Genomic DNA, 19151 nt, shown 5'->3' with positions numbered 1-19151 from the left:
GGGAACTTCACAGACTTTCCTAAACTGAGTATTTCTATATTTCACATATAAATACACATATATATGTTCTTTGACTTCCTCTTCCCCAGGCTAAGGACTGGGTTTCTCTTACAGTTCTGCCTCAGCCCCAGGGATTCTCTGTGTTTTTGCTACAAATCGTGTTTCTTCAATGAGCGTTTTCTGGGAACAGCTTTTGGGTTGCTGGAGGCAGTTTGAGTGAATTTTAATAGGAACATTCAGCGGCTTTTGATACACGTTTTTTTTGTTGGCAATCTGCAAACAGTCACCAAATCCACACGGGACCATCTCCATCCCCTCTAGTTAAAAACCTGCTCCTTTAACAGCAGCAGACGACCAGGAGAAACATTTTGGGCTTTGATTGCAGAAGATAATGGCCAGGAGCATCCCAGGGTGAGATCTAGCTGAGATAAATAGACCAAGGGGACACTAAGTTATTTAAAAGGCTTAGCTTTGCTCTTTTCCAGAAGAATGAGCCTTGTGCTTAGCTATAAAGTAGCTCTCAGCCTTGGATCCTTCCCCACTCAGACAGACAGTGAAGAACCACGTTCACTGTATCTTTGGCAAACTCTGCTGATATATTTCTTCTCCAGTCTGCAGAGATTTGAACCGACACTGAATGTTCACGGGTTGAATTACAGCCCAGCAGACAGGCTGTTCAGTGGGAAGGGGTTAAAACACCAGGAACAGCACCAGTTCTGACATCTATGAGATGCCGTACATTGAAAACGCTCATGGAGATGGAGGTTTGGAGCCTGGGTTCCTCTGCCCCAAGCAAGGGCTTTGATCATGGGGCAAATGGATGAAAAAAGAGTTGCTATGGCTTTCTAGGCAGGTATCTGTATCAAAAGAAGGGTGAGCAGCAGGTGGAGGGAGGGGATTCTGCCCCTCTGCTCCGCTCTGGTGAGACCCCCCTGCAGTGCTGGTCCAGCTCTGGGTCCTCAGCACAGGACACACATGGAGCTGCTGGAGAGGGGCCAGAGGAGCCCCAGGAATGATGCGAGGCTGGAACAGCTCTGCTGGGAGGACAGGCTGAGAGAGCTGGGGTGTTCAGCTGGAGAAGAGAAGCTCTGGGGAGACCTTAGTGCGGCATTTCCGGACTTAAAAGGGGTCGAGAAGAAAGATGGGGACAGACTTTTGAGCAGGGCCTGTTGTGATAGGACAAGGGGTGATGCTTTTAAACTAAAGGAGGGAGATTGAGGCTGGATATAAGGAATTGTTGCCCTGAGGGTGGTGAGAGCCTGGCCCAGGTTGAGCAGAGAGGTGATGGCTGAACCATCCCTGGAGACATCTCAGGCCAGGCTGGATGGGGCTCTGAGCAACCTGAGCTGGTGAAGATGTCCCTGTCATGGCAGGGGTGGCACTGGGGGAGCTGGGAAGGTCTCTTCAACCCAAACTGTTCTGTGATTCTATGATCTCCCTCATGGCTCCTCAGTATTCATCTCTACTGGGTTCTATCAACTCATAGTGCTGCACCTCATCCTTTGTGAGCCCCATTTAGAGGTCCTGGTCTCCATCCCTGACTTGTGTAAGAGACTGTCAAGCCATGCCAAGTGCTGGAAATGCAGCTGCACCCCTTTTTAAGCCTTCATCTGTGCTCAGTGGGACATCAAGGCACCCTGCTCCCCCTGTAGAGCTGGATGGAGTCCGGGTGTTGGCCAGGGTGACCCGAAGAACTGCTGCATTAAGCTGTTTCAATTTAATACAGTTGACAAGAGCAATTACTGAATTTGCTGCTCTCACCATTTGCACTGCCGTTTGTCACTCCTTGGTAACAAGGCAGTCATCATCCCTGGCTGGGACGTTGGTGTCACACCTGCCTGAGTAATTGTTGGCCTCTGGCAAGGGGCTGCTGGGAAGGACTGGGTTATCTCTCATCAAGGATGGAGGGGGTGGCCTTGGCCCTGCTTTGGAGAAATGGGCAACCCTGGGAAACTTTTCAAATTCCTCCCTATCCCCTTTTCTTCAAGTGCAAGTCTCTGTCGGGTGTTGAGCTGCATTCAGCTCTGGGATCCCCAGCATAAGAAGGACATGGACCTGTTGGAGCAAGTCCAGTGGAGGTCACAGAGGTGATCAGAGGGTTGGAAATTCAGATGGGTCTTTGCAATTTTTCCATAACATCGTGAATCGGGGCTCCAGGCAAACCTGGAGCTTCCAGTCACCAACCTGTGGTCTCTAACAGGTGGGAAGGGGTTTCCATCCCAGAACCTTCTCATGACGGATCCAGTTCCTCCTCCTCTTTTATCACCCCTGAACCCATTTTCTTTGCAGATCTAACCCAGCCTCATTCGTTTTCCATCCAGTCCTAACCAGGTTTCTTGTCTAACAGCTGCACGGCATCCCTTGGTAGCCAGGACAACACAATGCTGGTGGAGCAGTGGTACTGAGGATGGTGAGGCACCACCCCAAAGTACCTCAACAAGTTACCATCTGTCACCTTCAAACCAGAAGCAGTTAAGACACCAAAATAAAGCCGGACTAGCCCTCTCAGAGCTGGCCTTCCCCTCTCACCCATGGTGCCTGGCCCAGTGGTCCGAGCACTGGGAAGTCATCCAGAGCAACCAGCTCAAATATCCATTGCAAAATTAACATACTTCTTCTTGTCTTTCCTCAGCAGACACAGGGGAAAACCTGATTTTTATTCTCTTGACAGCAAGTTGGTTGCGGTTGGTTTTTTGTTTTACTTATGCATTGCCTTTGACCTTCCCTTTTCTGGAGTAAACAAACCCAACAGATTCAACCTCTTCCTCCCAGCTTGTGTTTTCTAGACCCTTAATCACTGCCTTCTGGTCTCTGTCTGGTTCCTTCATACATTTCTGAAAGGGCAGCTCTCATCTAGGCATAGCTGGGACTTCCTCACGTTGACCAGAGCAGAAAAGTGATGATGCTCAGTGTTAACAGCTTCGGAGGGTGGTTTCACTCCCCAAGTGCCCATCAATGGGGAGAACCCACAACACTGGAGCATGGCTATGTCCAGGACAGGGTCTGCATGCCCAAGGCACTGCTCGGCTGAAGGAGGGCTGGAGAAATGGCAGAGGCGGCATGAAAGAGGGTGTGGAGATCATCGAACCACAGAATCATAGAATGGTTTGTTTTGGAAGGGACCTTAAAGACCACCTAGTTCACACTCCCTCTACCATGGTCAGGGACATCTTCATCCTCATTGCCGGTACGTCGGACTAGATGACATTTGAAGGTCGCTTCCAATCCGAACTATTCTATGATTCTGTGATTCTATGATGAAAAGATGCTGTAGACCACAGATGAATTTGCAAGGGACTGACATGAACAGGGTGATTCAAAAGTAGCAACTCTACACAAAAGCAGTTCCTGGCCTTGAAAATATTATCCTGCAGAGCTACCTGTCTCTGCTCACCAGTTCACTGCCTTTGCTGGAACTGGTGACACCCTCCCAACCTCTTCGCACCTTGCAAATCCTTCTTGTAGTTGGAGAAACAACCTTCTCTCCTGTTTTAATTTATCATCTTGACCCTGCGCAGTTCTCACTGTCTCTGAAGACGCTGTTTTGCCTTCAAATCTGTGACCCCTGGTACTACAAAGTGCTGCAGAGAAACATCTGGGGACAGAGTTTTGAGCAGGGCCTGTTGCAACAGGACAAGGGGTGATGGTTTTAAACTAAAAGGGGGAGATTCAGGCCGGACATGAGGAAGAAATTGTTGTCCCTGAGGGTGGTGAGAGCCTGGCCCAGGTTGTCCAGAGAGGTGGTGGATGAACCATCCCTGGAGACATCCCAGGCCAGGCTGGATGGGGCTCTGAGCAACCTGAGCTGGTGAAGATGTCCCTGCTCATGGCAGGGGTGGCACTGGGGGAGCTGGGAAGGTCCCTTCACCCCAAACCATTCTAAGATTCTGTGATCCAGCACATTCATCTCCTGATCTGTACGTCTTTGCTACACCTGCCTTGCTGTAGGTTCTGCCCTTTAACCTTCCTGGAGCACAAAGGAGCAAGACTGAAGAAAGTCAATGGACTTAAGGCACATCTGGGCTGACTCGTGTTAACCTCCCCTATGCAATTAATGGCCGTTGTCTAAGGTATATCCTTCAGTATTTTGTAAAATCTATTTTAAACTATCTCCAGGAGAATATATATCTCCTCTGGGGAAAACCTGGCAAATCTTAACAGCACAGGGTGGATTTTGCTGACGCTACACCTTCCTTTGTTTCCTTTTTTTTGCAATCCTCCTACCTGCCCCTTGTTCTCCATCAAACATTCCTCCTCCCACGTCAGTGCAGACAATCTTTTCTTATTTCCTGCTTTTTATCTCCCTCCTTGCTGACAGCAGGAGCTACTCTTTCCTAACTGCCTCTTCTTAATCATCTCTTGCAAGTCAGTCCCTTTCGACAATGTTCTTAAAGAGCACGGAGGAGAGAAAGGGGAAAAAAACACATGGTTTTATTTCTCTTTATAGAAAGTCCAGCCCAAATTAATGGAAATTACCATGGTAAAAGGAATAGTAACAGGTCTATAATTGACCACAAAGCTAAGACACGCTGTTTCAGATTGCCTTGGATGCTTAGCCACTCTGCCCTGCTGGAGGGGTACTGAGGAAAGGAAGAATCCAGGTTGTACCAGCTTGTGCGTTGCCTGAGGAAAAGCTCTGTACGATGTGGTAGGAGTTTTCCAAGTGGAAAATGAATGTAGAGTTCCAAACCCAGCAGTGAGAACAGGCCACGCTGGGCCAGGTCACCCTGTGGGTTGCCCCAGCATCCATCGCGAGCCCAGCAGACCTGGCCATGGCTCAGCTGGACGGCTGAGGGACCAAGGGAGGTAATTGAACTGGTTGTTTATCTTTGCCTGACGCTGTTTGTGAACAAACTTACAAGACAAATTGCTGTGAAAGGGTGGGTTTTTTTTCCCATTTTCTCCCTCCTTTCTGTAAGTAGCACCACTGCTTGAGCAATCGTGAGGATTAAGGAACAGCTGCTGCAGTCTGGGGGGGCTTTCGGAAAGGTTGCGCAGACATTGCCCTGTGGTTTATAACAGAAATAGGGTGCTATGCTACCTGGTCTTGTCCCCACCGCTGCCCAACAGCCCAGCAGACCCAGGCAGCACGGGATGAGCAAAGGGTCAACGTTGATTTTGCAGAAGGATTGCACTGGTAGATGAAAACACAAAGGTCAGGGCTCCTTGGACCTGTGTGGTGGCCACTGCTGTGTGCTGCTCTGGTGCTCAAGCATGGTCTGGTCGCCATCTGAAGTCGGTTGTCCTAATGTTAAGGAGGTGCAGCCTGTCTGACTTTATAAAAGTCAATCTGCAACGCCATCCAGGGGTATTCACACAGAGACTGATTGGGGTTGGAAGGGACCTCTGGAGATCACCCAGTCCAACCCACCTGCTCACGCAGGGTCACAGAGCAGATCACACAGGATCCCAGGTGGTTTGAATGTCTCAGAGAAGGAGACTCCACACCCGCTCTGGGCAGCCTGGGCCAGGCTCTGGCACCTCTCAGCACACAAGGTTCTGCTCATGTTCAGATGGAGCCTCCTGTGTTTCAGTCTGTGCCCGTTGCCCCTCACCCTGGTGTTGGGCACCACTGAACAGAGTCTGCTCCATCCTCTGACACCCACCCTGAGATATTGATCATTGATCACATCCCTCTCAGTTTCTCCTCTCCAGCTCAGCAGCCCCAGCTCTCTCAGTGTCTCCTCAGCACAAAGATGCTCCAGACCCCTCAGCATCTTTGTGTCCCTCCCTGGACTCTCTCCAGTAATTCCTTGCCCTTCTTAAACTGGGGAGCCCAGAACTGAACACAGTTGCTGACAAAGCACATTGAAGCTCTCAACTTTTCATGCTATATGAAGCAAATTGTGTTGTTATTATTTTGTTGCGGTTTGGAAAGTACCCCGGAGTGACTTGAGGTTGTGTTGAACAAGGCAGGAAACCCTTGTCTGCGAGCTGGGTGCTTGTGCTTAGCCAGGAAAGAAACTTCTTCTCTGCTGGATGCAGCGAGGATGTCACAAATCCATGGGCTGCAAAGGGCTGGAGGGACCACTGTGAACATGGTGGCCCTTCAGGGCCCACAGAAATGATGCGAGGCTGGAACAGCTCTGCTGGGAGGACAGGCTGAGAGAGCTGGGGTGTTCAGCTGGAGAAGAGAAGCTCCGGGGAGACCTTAGTGTGGCATTTCCGGACTTAAAAGGGGCTGAGAAGGAAGACGGGGACAGACTTTTAAACAGGACCTGTTGTGATAGGACAAGGGTGATGGTTTTAAAATAAAGGAGGGAGATTCAGGCTGGACATGAGGAAGAAATTGTTGTCCCTGAGGGTGGTGAGAGCCTGGCCCAGGTTGGGCAGAGAGGTGGTGGATGAACCATCCCTGGAGACATCCCAGGCCAGGCTGGATGGGGCTCTGAGCAACCTGAGCTGGTGAAGATGTCCCTGCTCATGGCAGGGGTGGCACTGGGGGAGCTGGGAAGGTCCTTCAACCCAAATCCTTCGGTGACTCTATGACTCCCTATTACTCTCCAAAGAACCTTGTGCCTACTCCTAATCTTAGAAACAGATGCTACCTAGTCATGGCTTGAAAACTGAGAACAGTGCAAACCTCCCCCATATTTAGCTTTCTGATGCTCATGGTTAGCATACGCTACTCGTCCTTCCTTGAATGGGTCCACCTACATCTTTTCAGCAACCACTCTCATGTCTGCCTTCTAACTCCTTCTTTTAAGTCAGAAGTCACTTCTGTGTGTCGGTACCTGTGAATGTGCCTGTAGACTCTCTCAACCAGCTCCTCAGTGAACAAAAAGCACTGCACAAAAATACACACGAAACCTCCCAAAACAATAAAATATAAAATATAAAATAAAATAAACATAATTCTATCACTCTGAAGTGTGATAATTTGGTCTCTCAAAAGTCCTGGGCAAACATTCTGGTGAACTATCTTCACCAACCACTTAAGCCTTTCCCCTGTCCACCACCGTACTCCTCTGCACACCCCAGACGTTACCATAGGAGTATTTTCCAGGCTGTGAGGAGTTAATGAATTTTCTCTATGTTGCATTTCTTTTCTCTTCTGCATATTTGGGCTGAACTTAGAAGTTTTGGTTTCTTTCCTGAATTCCATTCTGGAGCCAAAAATGACAAGTTACCCAACTGTCTGGTTGCAGACTGGTATTATAAGACCAGTAACACAATTTGTGCTTGGGCAGAAAGGAGCCCAGGGATGGGAAAAATGCAGAAAATAAAGGGAGTTGCACCAAAATAACACCAGACTCCACTTTCACCCCATAATTACGACCGAATTTGACAGTAACCCCTTCAAGGAGCACAGCAAGGCTGGTTGGCTCTGTGGTCGAATGGTTTTAGCCACAAGTTCTGCCCAGTCTGTGAGAGGGTTGGGTTTAACCTCCCTTTCTCGTAACACTCACATGCTTCAGTATGCTCCTGTGACAAGCACTGATAATGCAAAAATGAGAATTAGTATTATAATAATCACTGCTGCAAAAGGTGGACACGCTGCCACAAGTGTGCGGGTATTGGAGTTTCTTCGCTGGGCTGGACCTGTGGTTCTTTTTGATGTCCTCCCCTCCCCAGCGTCCTCATCCCTTCTCCTCGCCACCAAAGCAGCATCTAGATGAAGCATGTGAGTTGGTCTTTGCAACGGTCCACAGCCTGGGACAAAAATCCCATCAGTGTCAGCTGGAGCTGGATGAAGCCTTCAAGGAAGAGAGATCATCTAACACCATGAAAGCGAAAGGAACAACTGACATTTTGGGGGCAAGGACAAACGATCATTCACGGAGATTTATGGGTCGAGTACAAAACCGTTTCTTAATGAATCATTATTCATTAAAAAACAAACAAAACCTTTCAGCTATATGGTTAATGCTCAGTGCTGGCATCACCAAGATTGTCACCAAATGCTTTGGAGGACATCAATCCAAAAGACTGCTGCGTCCAAAAGTTGATGTGTGTGGGTTAATGTACATGAAGGAGCAAGCTGCAGCACTGAGGAGGCAGGTGTAGAACAGTGTATGGATAGACTCCCATGGCCGTACAGAAGTAGAACATCCCACCCAGAAGATTAGGAAGCAGCTCCATCGTCCATCACTCCAAGCATCCATCCTTCACAGTTCAAGTGTAGGGTTTATGCATATGGCTTCAACTCTCCGGATGCGGATTGCAGTTCACATTTTTGGTATCACACTTTGGATTCTGGGCTCTTAATGGAATTTCCTGCCAGTTTCTCCTTCTCTGGGTCTGCCTTTGTCTCTGCTGCATTGTTGGCTTCCTTCTCCTGCCGTCTGAGAATCACATACACGGTCACGAAGCACAGGAAAGCGCCCACCTCAAAGAAAAACTGGAGACCGAGGTACCTGTGGTGTGGAAACAAAACAGATCAGGGTAGCAAGGATGTTCCTATGTGCACCAAGCACCAACACCCGATGTCCCCAGACACCCAGCAGACCCTGAACATGGGGTTGGGTTCCTTGGGCACATTCAGCAGCGGACAAGCAACTGCTGCAAGCCTGGGTCCCAAGAAGGGCGGCAGAAAGAGGAGGAGAAACTATCCAAGATGTACTTCTTTTCAATGCTACACTAAGAGAACATATTTGTGGAAACAAGGAGGCCTATAAAAATGTATCTTGAGGCTGAGGGTGAGTAGGACCAGCTGCAGCTGATGGTCACTGAGTCATTCAGCGATGATGAATTTGCAACGGGGATGGAAGACCCACCTACAGCTTCCTCCCAGCCTCCCCACAGTGCACAGGCTGGATTTGGTGTCTTCTGCCTGCTGAGCTGGGCTGTTCTGCTGGAAGATGGACCTCAGGGTTCAAGGCACCCTGCATGGACCCTGCACCACCTCACAGGTGGCTTTGAGGCTGGGGTCACCCCTGCTGCTGTATTGCCTCCATGGAGAAGGCGTCAGGACAGGCTGCTTGTGTCTATGCTGGTAGAATGAGCAATCACACAACAGCCCAGGTTGGAAGAGACCTCAGAAGATCATCTGGTCCAACCTTTTGAGGGAAAGGGAGCCTAGGTGAGATTATCTGGCACTTTGTCCACTCATATCTTGAAAAACCCCGGTGATGAGGAGGCTACCATGTCCATGGAGAGGTTGTTCCAGTGAATGGTTGTTTTCAGAGTAATGCAGGGAATGCTTTTGGAAGTGGGCCTCTGTGGTCTACAACAGCAAGTTAGCATGGTCTTTGGCAGGGTTTTGGCTTGTGGTTTTGACTTTCCAAACCATTCCTGGTCACCAATGGGAGATATCATAGGCCGGGGGGATGTGAGTGCCCCTATTTTCTTACCATGGCATATACAACAACTTACCCTAAGTTGGAGGTGGCCTGATGCCATGTTCCCCCTGGGGTTCCTTCTGCACCCTCAGCCCTTATGCTGCTGCTCATCCCTACCTTTGCCTGAAGAGGTTGTTGTCGTAGTATCTGCAGGCTGCCTTCCTGTGGCACTTCTTCTCCCAGAGGATGCAGGTCGTGTCGATGGCGCTGCCGTACAGGACGGGCCCCGGCATCCAGGCTGGAAGGAGAACGTCAGAGGGGGCTTTATGTTACAGGAGCACCTCTGACAGAACAGACACAACCTTACTTAAAAGGGGCCAAGAAGAAAGATGGGGACAGAGTTTTGAGCAGGGCCTGTTGTGATAGGACAAGGGGTGATGGTTTTAAACTAAAGATTCAGGCCAGACATGGGGAAGAAATTGTTGCCCTGAGGGTGGTGAGAGCCTGGCCCAGGTTGGCCAGAGAGGTGGTGGATGAACCATCCCTGGAGACATCCCAGGCCAGGCTGGACGGGGCTCTGAGCAACCTGAGCTGGTGAAGATGTCCCTGCTCATGGCAGGGGGGGCACTGGGGGAGCTGGGAAGGTCCCTTCACCTCAGACTATTCTATGGTTCTATAACCCTGTTTACTTTCCCATGTGATAAGAAGGTGGACAGTGGCTGGACTTGGTCTTCTTTGCTGTGGCCAATGAAGCTGTTGGTCCCACCCAGCACGCCAAGGGTTGGCTATGTGTTTGCACCCCACCAAGATGCAAGAAGGTGCCTTTTTTCTCATTGCTCTCTGACAATGGACCATCGCTCATCCCAGGAATGATGCTCACCTCCTTCCTGCACTGCACTGCTTCCCAGGACCGTAGTGGCACGTTCTGGGGGTCTTCAGGTGAAAATGGAATTTTCACCATCAGAAAAATAACCAGTGGATGACAGGACATGGTTGACTAAGCTGGAGGAAAACGCGGTGGCATCTGCGCACAGCCAAGGGTTGTCCTCCTGGGACCAAACTTATTCCCTGCCCTCTTTTATTTAGCCATGTAGATGTAGCCCCACAGAGATGCCTTGTCCCTTCCACACCATGTGTAGCCCCCCCAGACCTTTCAAGGCAGCATCTTTCTCTGTCTTAGAACAGGCTTGGATCAGTCTGAAACTCTGAATATACAGCATTTCTGCAGCCCTGGGGCTGCTCAGGGTTGAAACCCCCACAAATCCCCAAAAGCTGCCATGGTTTTCCAGGATGGCATTTCAACACTTTTTAATTTACCTAGAACTCTCTGCAGCATGAACTGTATCCCAACCGCAAACGATTTGTCTTCAGGCTGGATGCTCCTGAAAAAACAACAAAAAAAACCACCCAAAATGGAAAGTGTGCCCTCTGGCATTTGCACAAAGATGGATGTTTCCCTCACTGGCATCGCGTGAAGCCTTACCCAAAAAAACCTCATCCTTCAACCCAACCACCAAGGACCCCAGGCAGTTCCAGTTTACGTCAGAAAAAATAACGATGTTTCATTCATTAGGGCTAGCAGCTTACCACAGCCTTTTCTTGGCCTGAAAAACCTGCCAATCTGGGTAAGAGACGGGGAGGAGCTCAGCTGAGTATTTTGGCTTTTAATTTAAAGAATCCGCATGAGTAAAACACAAACAAAACCCAATGTAGCCGCTGGATCTGCCAAACACAAGAAATACAATGAACGCTTTTTGCAACTGAAAAAGTGATTTACCCATTGAGGAAGTGGCTTTTATTTTTGAGGTGGGATGCCCCATGGTGTATTTTTGGGGTACCCCAGTTTGCTGAAATAAATATTTCAGGCTGTGGTTCTTGCTGGGGTCACACATGGGAGAGGACTTGGTGGCAGAGGACACCCAGGTCATTCCACCTCAGGGGTCTCTTCCCTTTGCTCTCTGACTGCCATAGTTCATTCATGGCATAAAAGGTGACTTAATACCTGGGAGTCAAGGCAAAAACAAGTTTTAACCACAGCTTTTCCCTAAAAAGCGACAGTGAGTGTTTTGACAACAGAAATGTTCTTGGAAATATCATTTATAGACTAACACAGAGAATGGCTTCTTTGCATTGGGAAGAGGGGATGTAGCCAAGTGAGATCCATCAGAAGGAAGGAAGGTAATTAAACTTTTTAACACAGAGCTGCACTAAAAAGCGCCGAAATACTGCCGTGCAAAATTAATGCTGAGTTAATGGTGCATCTCGTTACAGAGGTATCAGCCGTAGGTGGGGAGAAGGAGCAGGATGGTTTCTGGATCTGAAGGTTGTTCTGAGGCCAGGAATGGGGTTGCTGGGGACAAGGTGGGGTTCCTGTGAGCCCCACAGCCCTGTCAGTGGGTGGTGGTGCTGTGGGCACGGTGACACCCACTTACCCACCTGCTGCTCCTTGGCTGACCCTGTTGGTGGACACCACGTTCCCCACATAGAGCAGTTGGCCATGCAGCACTGGTGGCTCCATGATAAAGCCTCCAGCAACCTGAAATATCCATTTACTCCTTAACTCCACAGGGAGTTCACAAGAAACAGCCCAAGAGACCTTGGAAGAGCCTTCGTGGCCTCAGGGCAGCAGAAGTGAGTGCAGGGTCTTCAAGAGCAAGTCCTGAAGGTCTCTCCTGCTTCAGCGCTTAAGAATGGAGCCTCTTGATGTTCCTGACCTGCCCAGATATGACAGGTTTTTGCTAGCAAAGCCCAGCCTGCTCCTGAGACAGACATAGCCTGGATGTCCTAGACATGACCTAGATGACAGGTGACAGGACCAGGGAATCCCTGTTACCCACAGCCATGCAAAAAACACGTAAAATCAATGGGAGAAACCGGGCAGGAGGTGCAACACAGGGTTGATTTAACCCTCCAGCCCCTCAGCTGGAGGAAACCCTTTTCCACAATTTAAGGTTTTCCAAACACAACTTTTGGATGCCTTTTCCGCCGTGCTTAAAGAAGTGGGGGCACCTACGCCACGTCAAACCAACCCAGTCTGCTCACCTGAGGATGAGCATGAAGGACGGCGTGTGGGACGTGCTGGCCAGGATCCCGGCCAGGCAGGACAGGACCACAAAGGGCAAGAAGAGGTGGGAGCAGCTGGTGCCGCAGGTCCCGGGCTTGGCAAACCCCTCGAGTCCGTTTTCGGAGATGCAGCTGCAGTTGGTGTAGTTCTGCAAAGAGAAAACCCAAAGGTTGCTCATCTGCTCAATGCTGTGGAGATACCAGGGAGAGCTGCCAGCTGTCATAGGCAGCCAGGGTGTTTAGGTTTTGTCTGTAAATAATTAGCAGTAATTAACACTCAGTACTTCAGGGAGCAGCGGGGGAAAAGAAACATGTACATCAGAGAGATGGAGCACTTCTTGTATGAGGACAGGCTGAGAGAGTTGGGGTGTTCAGCTGGAGAAGAGAAGCTCCGGGGAGACCTTAGTGCGGCCTTTCCGGACTTAAAAAGGGGCTGAGAAGAAAGATGGGGACAGACTTTTGAGCAGGGCCTGTTGTGATAGGACAAGGGGTGATGGTTTGAAACTACAGGAGGGAGATTCAGGCCGGACATGAGGAAGAAATTGTTGTCCCTGAGGGTGGTGAGAGCCTGGCCCAGGTTGGGCAGAGAGGTGGTGGCTGAACCATCCCTGGAGACATCCCAGGCCAGGCTGGACGGGGCTCTGAGCAACCTGAGCTGGTGAAGATGTCCCTGTCATGGCAGGGGGGGCACTGGAGGAGCTGGGAAGGTCCCTTCCAACTTTCATCCAGCCCCTATGTGTTGAGCAGAGCTGGCAACCAAAGCCAGAGCCCAAGCTCAGGGGAGCATTAAATAAGAAAACACTTGGTAAGGGAAAGTTCAAAACCTCACCTTTGAGAGAGGGTCATAAATAACCAGCTCAGTGTTAGCAAAGGAAGGATGCCTGGGGACAAGAGATGTGGATTTTTTGGTTTTTTCAACATTTTAGTCACAAGTCTTCTTTTTAAGAAAGAAAGAAACCTATTTTTTTTGGAAGAGACCTTTAAATAAAATGAGCATAATGAGTTGCCAGAGGGGAACAGGTTCACAGTGGGATGGTCAATGTCTATAAATGAGACCCAGAAAGAACTGCTCCCTGCTGAGAGCACGGTGGAGATTTGGGGTGAAAATGGACACAATCCCTCCTCCCACCTCTAGGGAAGAGGATTTAATATTTTAAATTAAGACTTGGATTTATCTTCTCCAGCCATCTGAAACAAACTAAACCAAACTCGTCATCTGGGCTCCTTCTGCGGTCATGGAGGGAGAGGTGGGTCTCCAGAGGACCCTCCACAGATGAGTGCCGATGATAGCTGAGATTAATTAGGGCCAAAGCATTTAACAAAAATGCAATTAGATAAATTAAAACTCACTTGATCTGTTCGACTGCCACCTTTTACAGAGAATTGGAGCCACAATATTTAGGGGACTTGCACAAAGCGAAATGGAGACAAGGGGCTGGAGATGGCACGCGATGGAGTCACAAGGCAGGACTCTGCCCCTTCCATTTGTGCATCCATTTCATTGCCATCCAGAGGGACCTGGACAAGCTTGAGAATTTGGCCCATGTGAAACTCATGGTTTTAAACTAAAGGAGGCAGATTCGGGCTGGACATGAGGAAGGAATTGTTGCCCTGAGGGTGGTGAGAGCCTGGCCCAGGTTGCCCAGAGAGGTGGTGGCTGAACCATCCCTGGAGACATCCCAGGCCAGGCTGGACGGGGCTCTGAGCAACCTGAGCTGGTGAAGATGTCCCTGCTCATGGCAGGGGTGGCACTGGGGGAGCGGGGAAGGTCCCTTCAACCCAAATTGTTCTATGATTCCATAACTGCCATAGATCCCTGCACTGGCAAAGAGATACTGAGAATGGTAAGAAAAATACAATATAGCAGAGAAAACAGGAGCTGGAGCACCCGCAATAATATTTTTCCTTTCCTGCAACAGATAATACCCAAAACCAGAGAGGGACTGAGGCTGCTCTGCAGATACCAACATCTTTAGCCATATCACTGTGTGCCATGAGCTCCCCCATCCCAGGGAGGTGCAACGTGCTCCATTTACTACATGCTGGCTCATGGGTTTGCATTTATAACACCTACTGAGATACCGTCCCTGTGCAGAAGAAGCTCTTGCACAACATAAATTGGGTCAAGATTCATCAATAGGTGGAAAAAAGATTCAGCAAATTATCTCAGCACTAAAAGAAGAGCTAATGTTGGCTTTACTGAGCAATGTTTGCATGGCAACGTCAAGGGAGCACCGATTTTGCTGTGGTGTGTGGCTACACATAATTAGACATATAATGAATGCAGGAGTGGGTCACGTTCAGGAGCATTGGGTGTCAAACGGCTGAAGGCATCTTTGAGGAGGAAGAAACAGTTAAAAAGGATCCGCTGTACAAAAAACAGGCGCAGGGATGCAGAAAAGCACATTTGGGACTAAGCTCTGGCAGAAAGTGTAATTGTTATTAAAATGAAGCTTTGTTAATTAACAAAATGCTGCTAAAAAGTGCCCAGACAGTCCCATGCTGATATAAATCCTGTGCCAAGAACACAGCGGAAAACTACTCAGTGTGTATGGATTGCTAGCATTTTTCAGATAGGTATTTGAATTGGAAAAGGTTTCCTTATTATTTATTTGTTGAAGTGTGTTGCCTGGAGAGCCAATAGACAATTGGCACTGGGAAAACTCGGCCTTATTGAGGTTTTGGTGACAGGCAGGGAGTAGCAGAGGAGGGAGAAGCACAGGGCAGCAAAATAACCCTGCCAAGTCTGCAAGTGAAGGGGAAGCCAAGAGCAAACCCCATTTCTCCAGCCCCCACAGTGGGACTTTCCAGCTAAATTATCCTGTTACGCAGACACTTGGCTTGACAACCGGTACTTATGGAGAGGACGCACAATGCAATCAGATCATGACTTTTTAACCTGAAAGTATGCAGGCTGAAAGGTGGGATAACATCGCTTTAATGAGGCCTCCCCAGAGCATTCAGCGAAGGTCTGTTAAATGTCAGTGCGAACTGGGACAATGGTCCCTCCAGGCTTGGCCAGGCAGGACATGAGGAACAAATTGTTGGCCTGAGGGTGGTGAGAGCCTGGCCCAGGTTGGCCAGAGAGGTGGTGGCTGAACCATCCCTGGAGACATCCCAGGCCAGGCTGGACGGGGCTCTGAGCAACCTGAGCTGGTGAAGATGTCCCTGTCATGGCAAGGGTGGCACTGGGGGAGCTGGGAAGGTCCTTTCCACCCAAACCCTTCTGTGATTCTACACTGAAACCAGGATTTGTGGAGTAAAACCTGACCTGGGGGGAGCAGCGGATGGGGAAAGACACCTTGACATCCTAAATTCTGGACTCCTAAAAGGTTTCTGCTTGCTGCCTTGGCCAACGACCTGTACTGGAAAGAGTTGTGTTATACTGGAGAGTGCTAAGAGCCACCATCTACAAGTTTCCCTGGGATGTTCTCAACCTCCCCCTGCTCATCCTACAGGGTCATGCAGAGCTTGTCCAACACTAACATCAGAAAACCGAACTGTCAGACTTGAGTGCTGCATTGGTCATCCCCCATTAGCCATCCCAAGTCAGGACACAGTGGGAATGACTCACCAGGACCAAGTTGTTGTCTGTGTTGATATTTACAGCTCTGCAGCCGGCGGAACAGGGGGAGATGTACTCGATGGCGTTGGAGCCGCAGATGGGGTTATAGGCTTTCTCGGGGCAGTTACAATGGAGGTTGCACTCCATGGCGTGGTGTCCAAATTCAGAGCTACGACAGGAAGAAAATATTAATGCATGGTATTGAGCATCATTAATATGCATCTTATATAGAAAATACACTGCATGTATATTGAGATTAGTGGAGAAACACTTGATTGCTTAACAAAACCTTCCCCATATGTAAGTGAGAAGCCACAGAAATTCCACTGTAGCCCACCAAGCCTTTGCTCTGCCTGGGCAAAGCGTCCTGACCATGAGTAGTCAAGGGAATCACCCACTTCCTTCAGATTTGGGTCCAAACATGGGGTCTTGGGGTAGAGCAACACCACACTATGGGTGGGAGGTGGTGAACTTCGCGCTGAGGGCTTGGACCAGCGTCCACCAAGACCACAGGATGATGAACGTGTGAATTTACAGCAACTTGGACCAAGCCTTGAGGGAAAACAAGAAGGTCCTGCCCGCCTTCAGGTGCGTAGGGAAGGTGTGATCCCAAAGCTGGCCCCTGCCCAAATTATTTGCATATGAGTAACATGCTGCACTTTCCAAGATGAAACCTTGTGCTGTTTGTGCCAAAAAAGCGCTCACTTTCGGGCTTCACTGCCAGTTGATGAAATCAGGAGTAAGGACAGAGCAGATTCAGTGTTTATTCATGGAAGTATTAATTTCTAGCTTTATTTTATCACCATTAACTGTTTCTCATGGGGGAATAAACGCGTTTCTGGGTATTCTGCTTCATGCCCAGCTCCACCCCAAGGACTGTAGCTGGGGATGGGGGGTACCCACAGCCCTGGGAATGACCCCCGGTGTCCATACCTCTCGCTGTAGGTAACGCCCGCGACCTTCTGCGTGGGGCAGCCGAGGAAGAGGAGGGGGAACGCCAGCAGCAGGCAGAGGAACATGCCGAGGACGCACATGGCACTGCATTGCCTCAGGGACATCTGGAACCTCTTCAGGATGGCACCACCCACCACGATGCCGACCATGGCCCCAGGGATGTTCACAGCACCTGGGGAAAGGCAGCTCCTTGTTTTCCATCCTCTGAGCTTTATCAGTCCCTTTGTTACAGCAAAAGCCCAGAGGATTTGTTGTTGGACCCCTATTTTTTGGCATTGGTCATCTGGAGGGGACCCAGGTTTTTGCAGGGAGTGGTGGGATAATGCTAAGAGTGAGCAGCTTTGCAAAAATAGCAGGATCTCACAGCAAACTGGCTGTCTTATGTATCCATGCATAGAAGATGTAGGGACCAGTGAAAAGCTCTGCTTAATCCAGCAAATGTGATTTTTCAGCGTAGGCAGGAGCAAATATCAATGAAACCTGGAGAGAGTATTTAATTTATCTGTAATGCAGCAATGTGCTGGCTTTTGCTGTCATCATTACAAAACTGTGAAGGTTTCCACCACAGATGTGGAGTTTTGCAAAACCCACCTTAGAATGAGATACCAGAGAAATGCAATCTGTTAATTCAACAAAGAATTGATAGAGAGGTTGTTTTCAGCCTGTAAATACCCACAGAAATAAGGGATTTCCAAAAAGCTTTTTGATCTGGCAGAAATAAAAAAGGCAAAGCAAGATTCAGTAGCTGGGAACAAAAGCTAGATAAATTTGTGCAAGAAATAGGGTGCACGTCTCTAACAGAGTGGATAAATCAAGCCTGGGAACAACTCCGCAGGGCACATCAGTGCAGGACACAACTATTTCAGCATTTAACCTTTCTGCCTGTACTTAGCCTGGGTTGCTGGGCTTTGCCAGCCTGCCCTGCTCACTTTGTTCTGATTTATTTGTTGCAGACTTCAGGAGGGTCTTCCTCTGAGGATGCGTGGTGTTTGTTCAAATACATATTTTAAATACTTCTGTTTTTGGGTCTCTGAACTCGCTGACTGATTATAAGAGTAGGGCTTTATTCTTGATGTTTTTATTACCATGAGAATCTCGAACAGGAAGACCTCAGCCCTGAACAGGACATTCTGGATATTCCAATACAAGCAAAAGCAGTCTAATCTCATGAGCACACATCCTGCTTAACACTTATTCCTTTCCTTCTCAACAATACCAGCAGCAAGTAATTAGCCCAACCGTTGCAAGCAATTAGTCTAATGATAGCAAACATTTTGAAGAGTTTAGACGTGATTATGACACCAGCCTGACTGGTCTCTTGCTGCAAAGCATCTTCAAAATGCATACATACATTAGTGCTGGTTTTAATTTTATTTACTATCTACTCTTTTTGTTTTAAGAACCTTAACCAAGCGATCAGTGTAAAGTAATCCCAGCTACAGAAACACGCATGATTCGTAATTGATGTTTCTTTGTTTCCTTGATGCAATGAGTCATTCTCCTTTCCTTCATTATGGTGAACAGCTTTAGATAACAAACATCTATCCAGGTCTTAGAATATCTTATTCTAACAAGATCAGGCTGCAATGTAAAGGAAGGTAGATGGTAGCAGAGAAATCGCATGGGCAAGGACCTTGTGCCACGTCTGTCTGTAGATAATGGAAGGAGGCTGGCAGCTCCAGACAAAGAGATGATGCTTAGTAATCGCTAAATTGTTTTATAAGAGGTTCTCAGAAGCTGGGAAGCCTTGGCAGCAACACTTACCGATGACCATGTTGGCCAAGGACGCTGTGAGGGAGAACTGTCTCTCCAGGAACTTCGCCATGAACGTTGCTAAACCAGCGACCATGGCAGAGAGGTTGACCTGAGCCAACACCACCAGCAGGTAGACGGGGTGACGCAGGTTCCTCAACAGGACCACAGGAAAATCTGGAAGGAAAAAGGGAAACCTGCTGCATAAGGAGGAGGCGTACAGCAAAATACTAATCCACAGAAAGTGGCAAAACCTTGAGATTTTCCTACACCTTTTTGTGCAGAATTAATTTAGGTTGTGGTGAGCTTTTCTGAATGTTTAGTTTACAAAAGGGCAGAATGTGTGCTTTCAGGGTTTATCATTTCAAGACTAGATTGTGTGACCATTTGGTTATTAAAAAATCAGGATGAAGCATCAGGACACTGCAAAAATTAAACACCTAAAAACTGCAAAACAGGATGAGACAGTAAAACTGATGATCCCTCACCCCACCTGCCTCAGGAACCAGCTGTGGGATGGGTGAATCAATGGCAGAAGTTCATTGTTGCAAAAGTTAAAGAAAAGAGTAGGGTTTTCAGTACAAAGACTGCCCAGC

General features: G+C 48.7%; 1 protein-coding gene across 3 annotated transcripts in view; it reads right to left on the bottom strand.

Annotated features, from left to right (window-relative positions):
- Positions 1-7137: 7137 nt before the first annotated feature.
- SLCO2B1 (solute carrier organic anion transporter family member 2B1) overlaps positions 7138-19151 on the bottom strand; it is a 64792-nt gene continuing 52778 nt past the window's right edge. For all 3 annotated transcript variants that reach the window (XM_065834381.2, XM_065834371.2, XM_071812122.1), the window contains exons 9-15: positions 18568-18732; positions 16783-16975; positions 15859-16018; positions 12264-12433; positions 10539-10603; positions 9399-9519; positions 7138-8357 (exon numbers count right to left, since the gene is read on the bottom strand). In XM_065834381.2, the coding sequence (XP_065690453.2) occupies positions 8183-8357; positions 9399-9519; positions 10539-10603; positions 12264-12433; positions 15859-16018; positions 16783-16975; positions 18568-18732 (1049 nt within the window). In that variant the 3' untranslated portion in view covers positions 7138-8182. The remainder of the gene's footprint in view (positions 8358-9398; positions 9520-10538; positions 10604-12263; positions 12434-15858; positions 16019-16782; positions 16976-18567; positions 18733-19151) is intronic.

This window comes from Patagioenas fasciata, chromosome 1 (assembly GCF_037038585.1).
Source record: "Patagioenas fasciata isolate bPatFas1 chromosome 1, bPatFas1.hap1, whole genome shotgun sequence".
Lineage (NCBI taxonomy): Eukaryota > Metazoa > Chordata > Aves > Columbiformes > Columbidae > Patagioenas > Patagioenas fasciata.
Note: the sequence above shows the minus strand (reverse complement) of the source record. Positions and strands in the feature narration are given on the sequence as shown.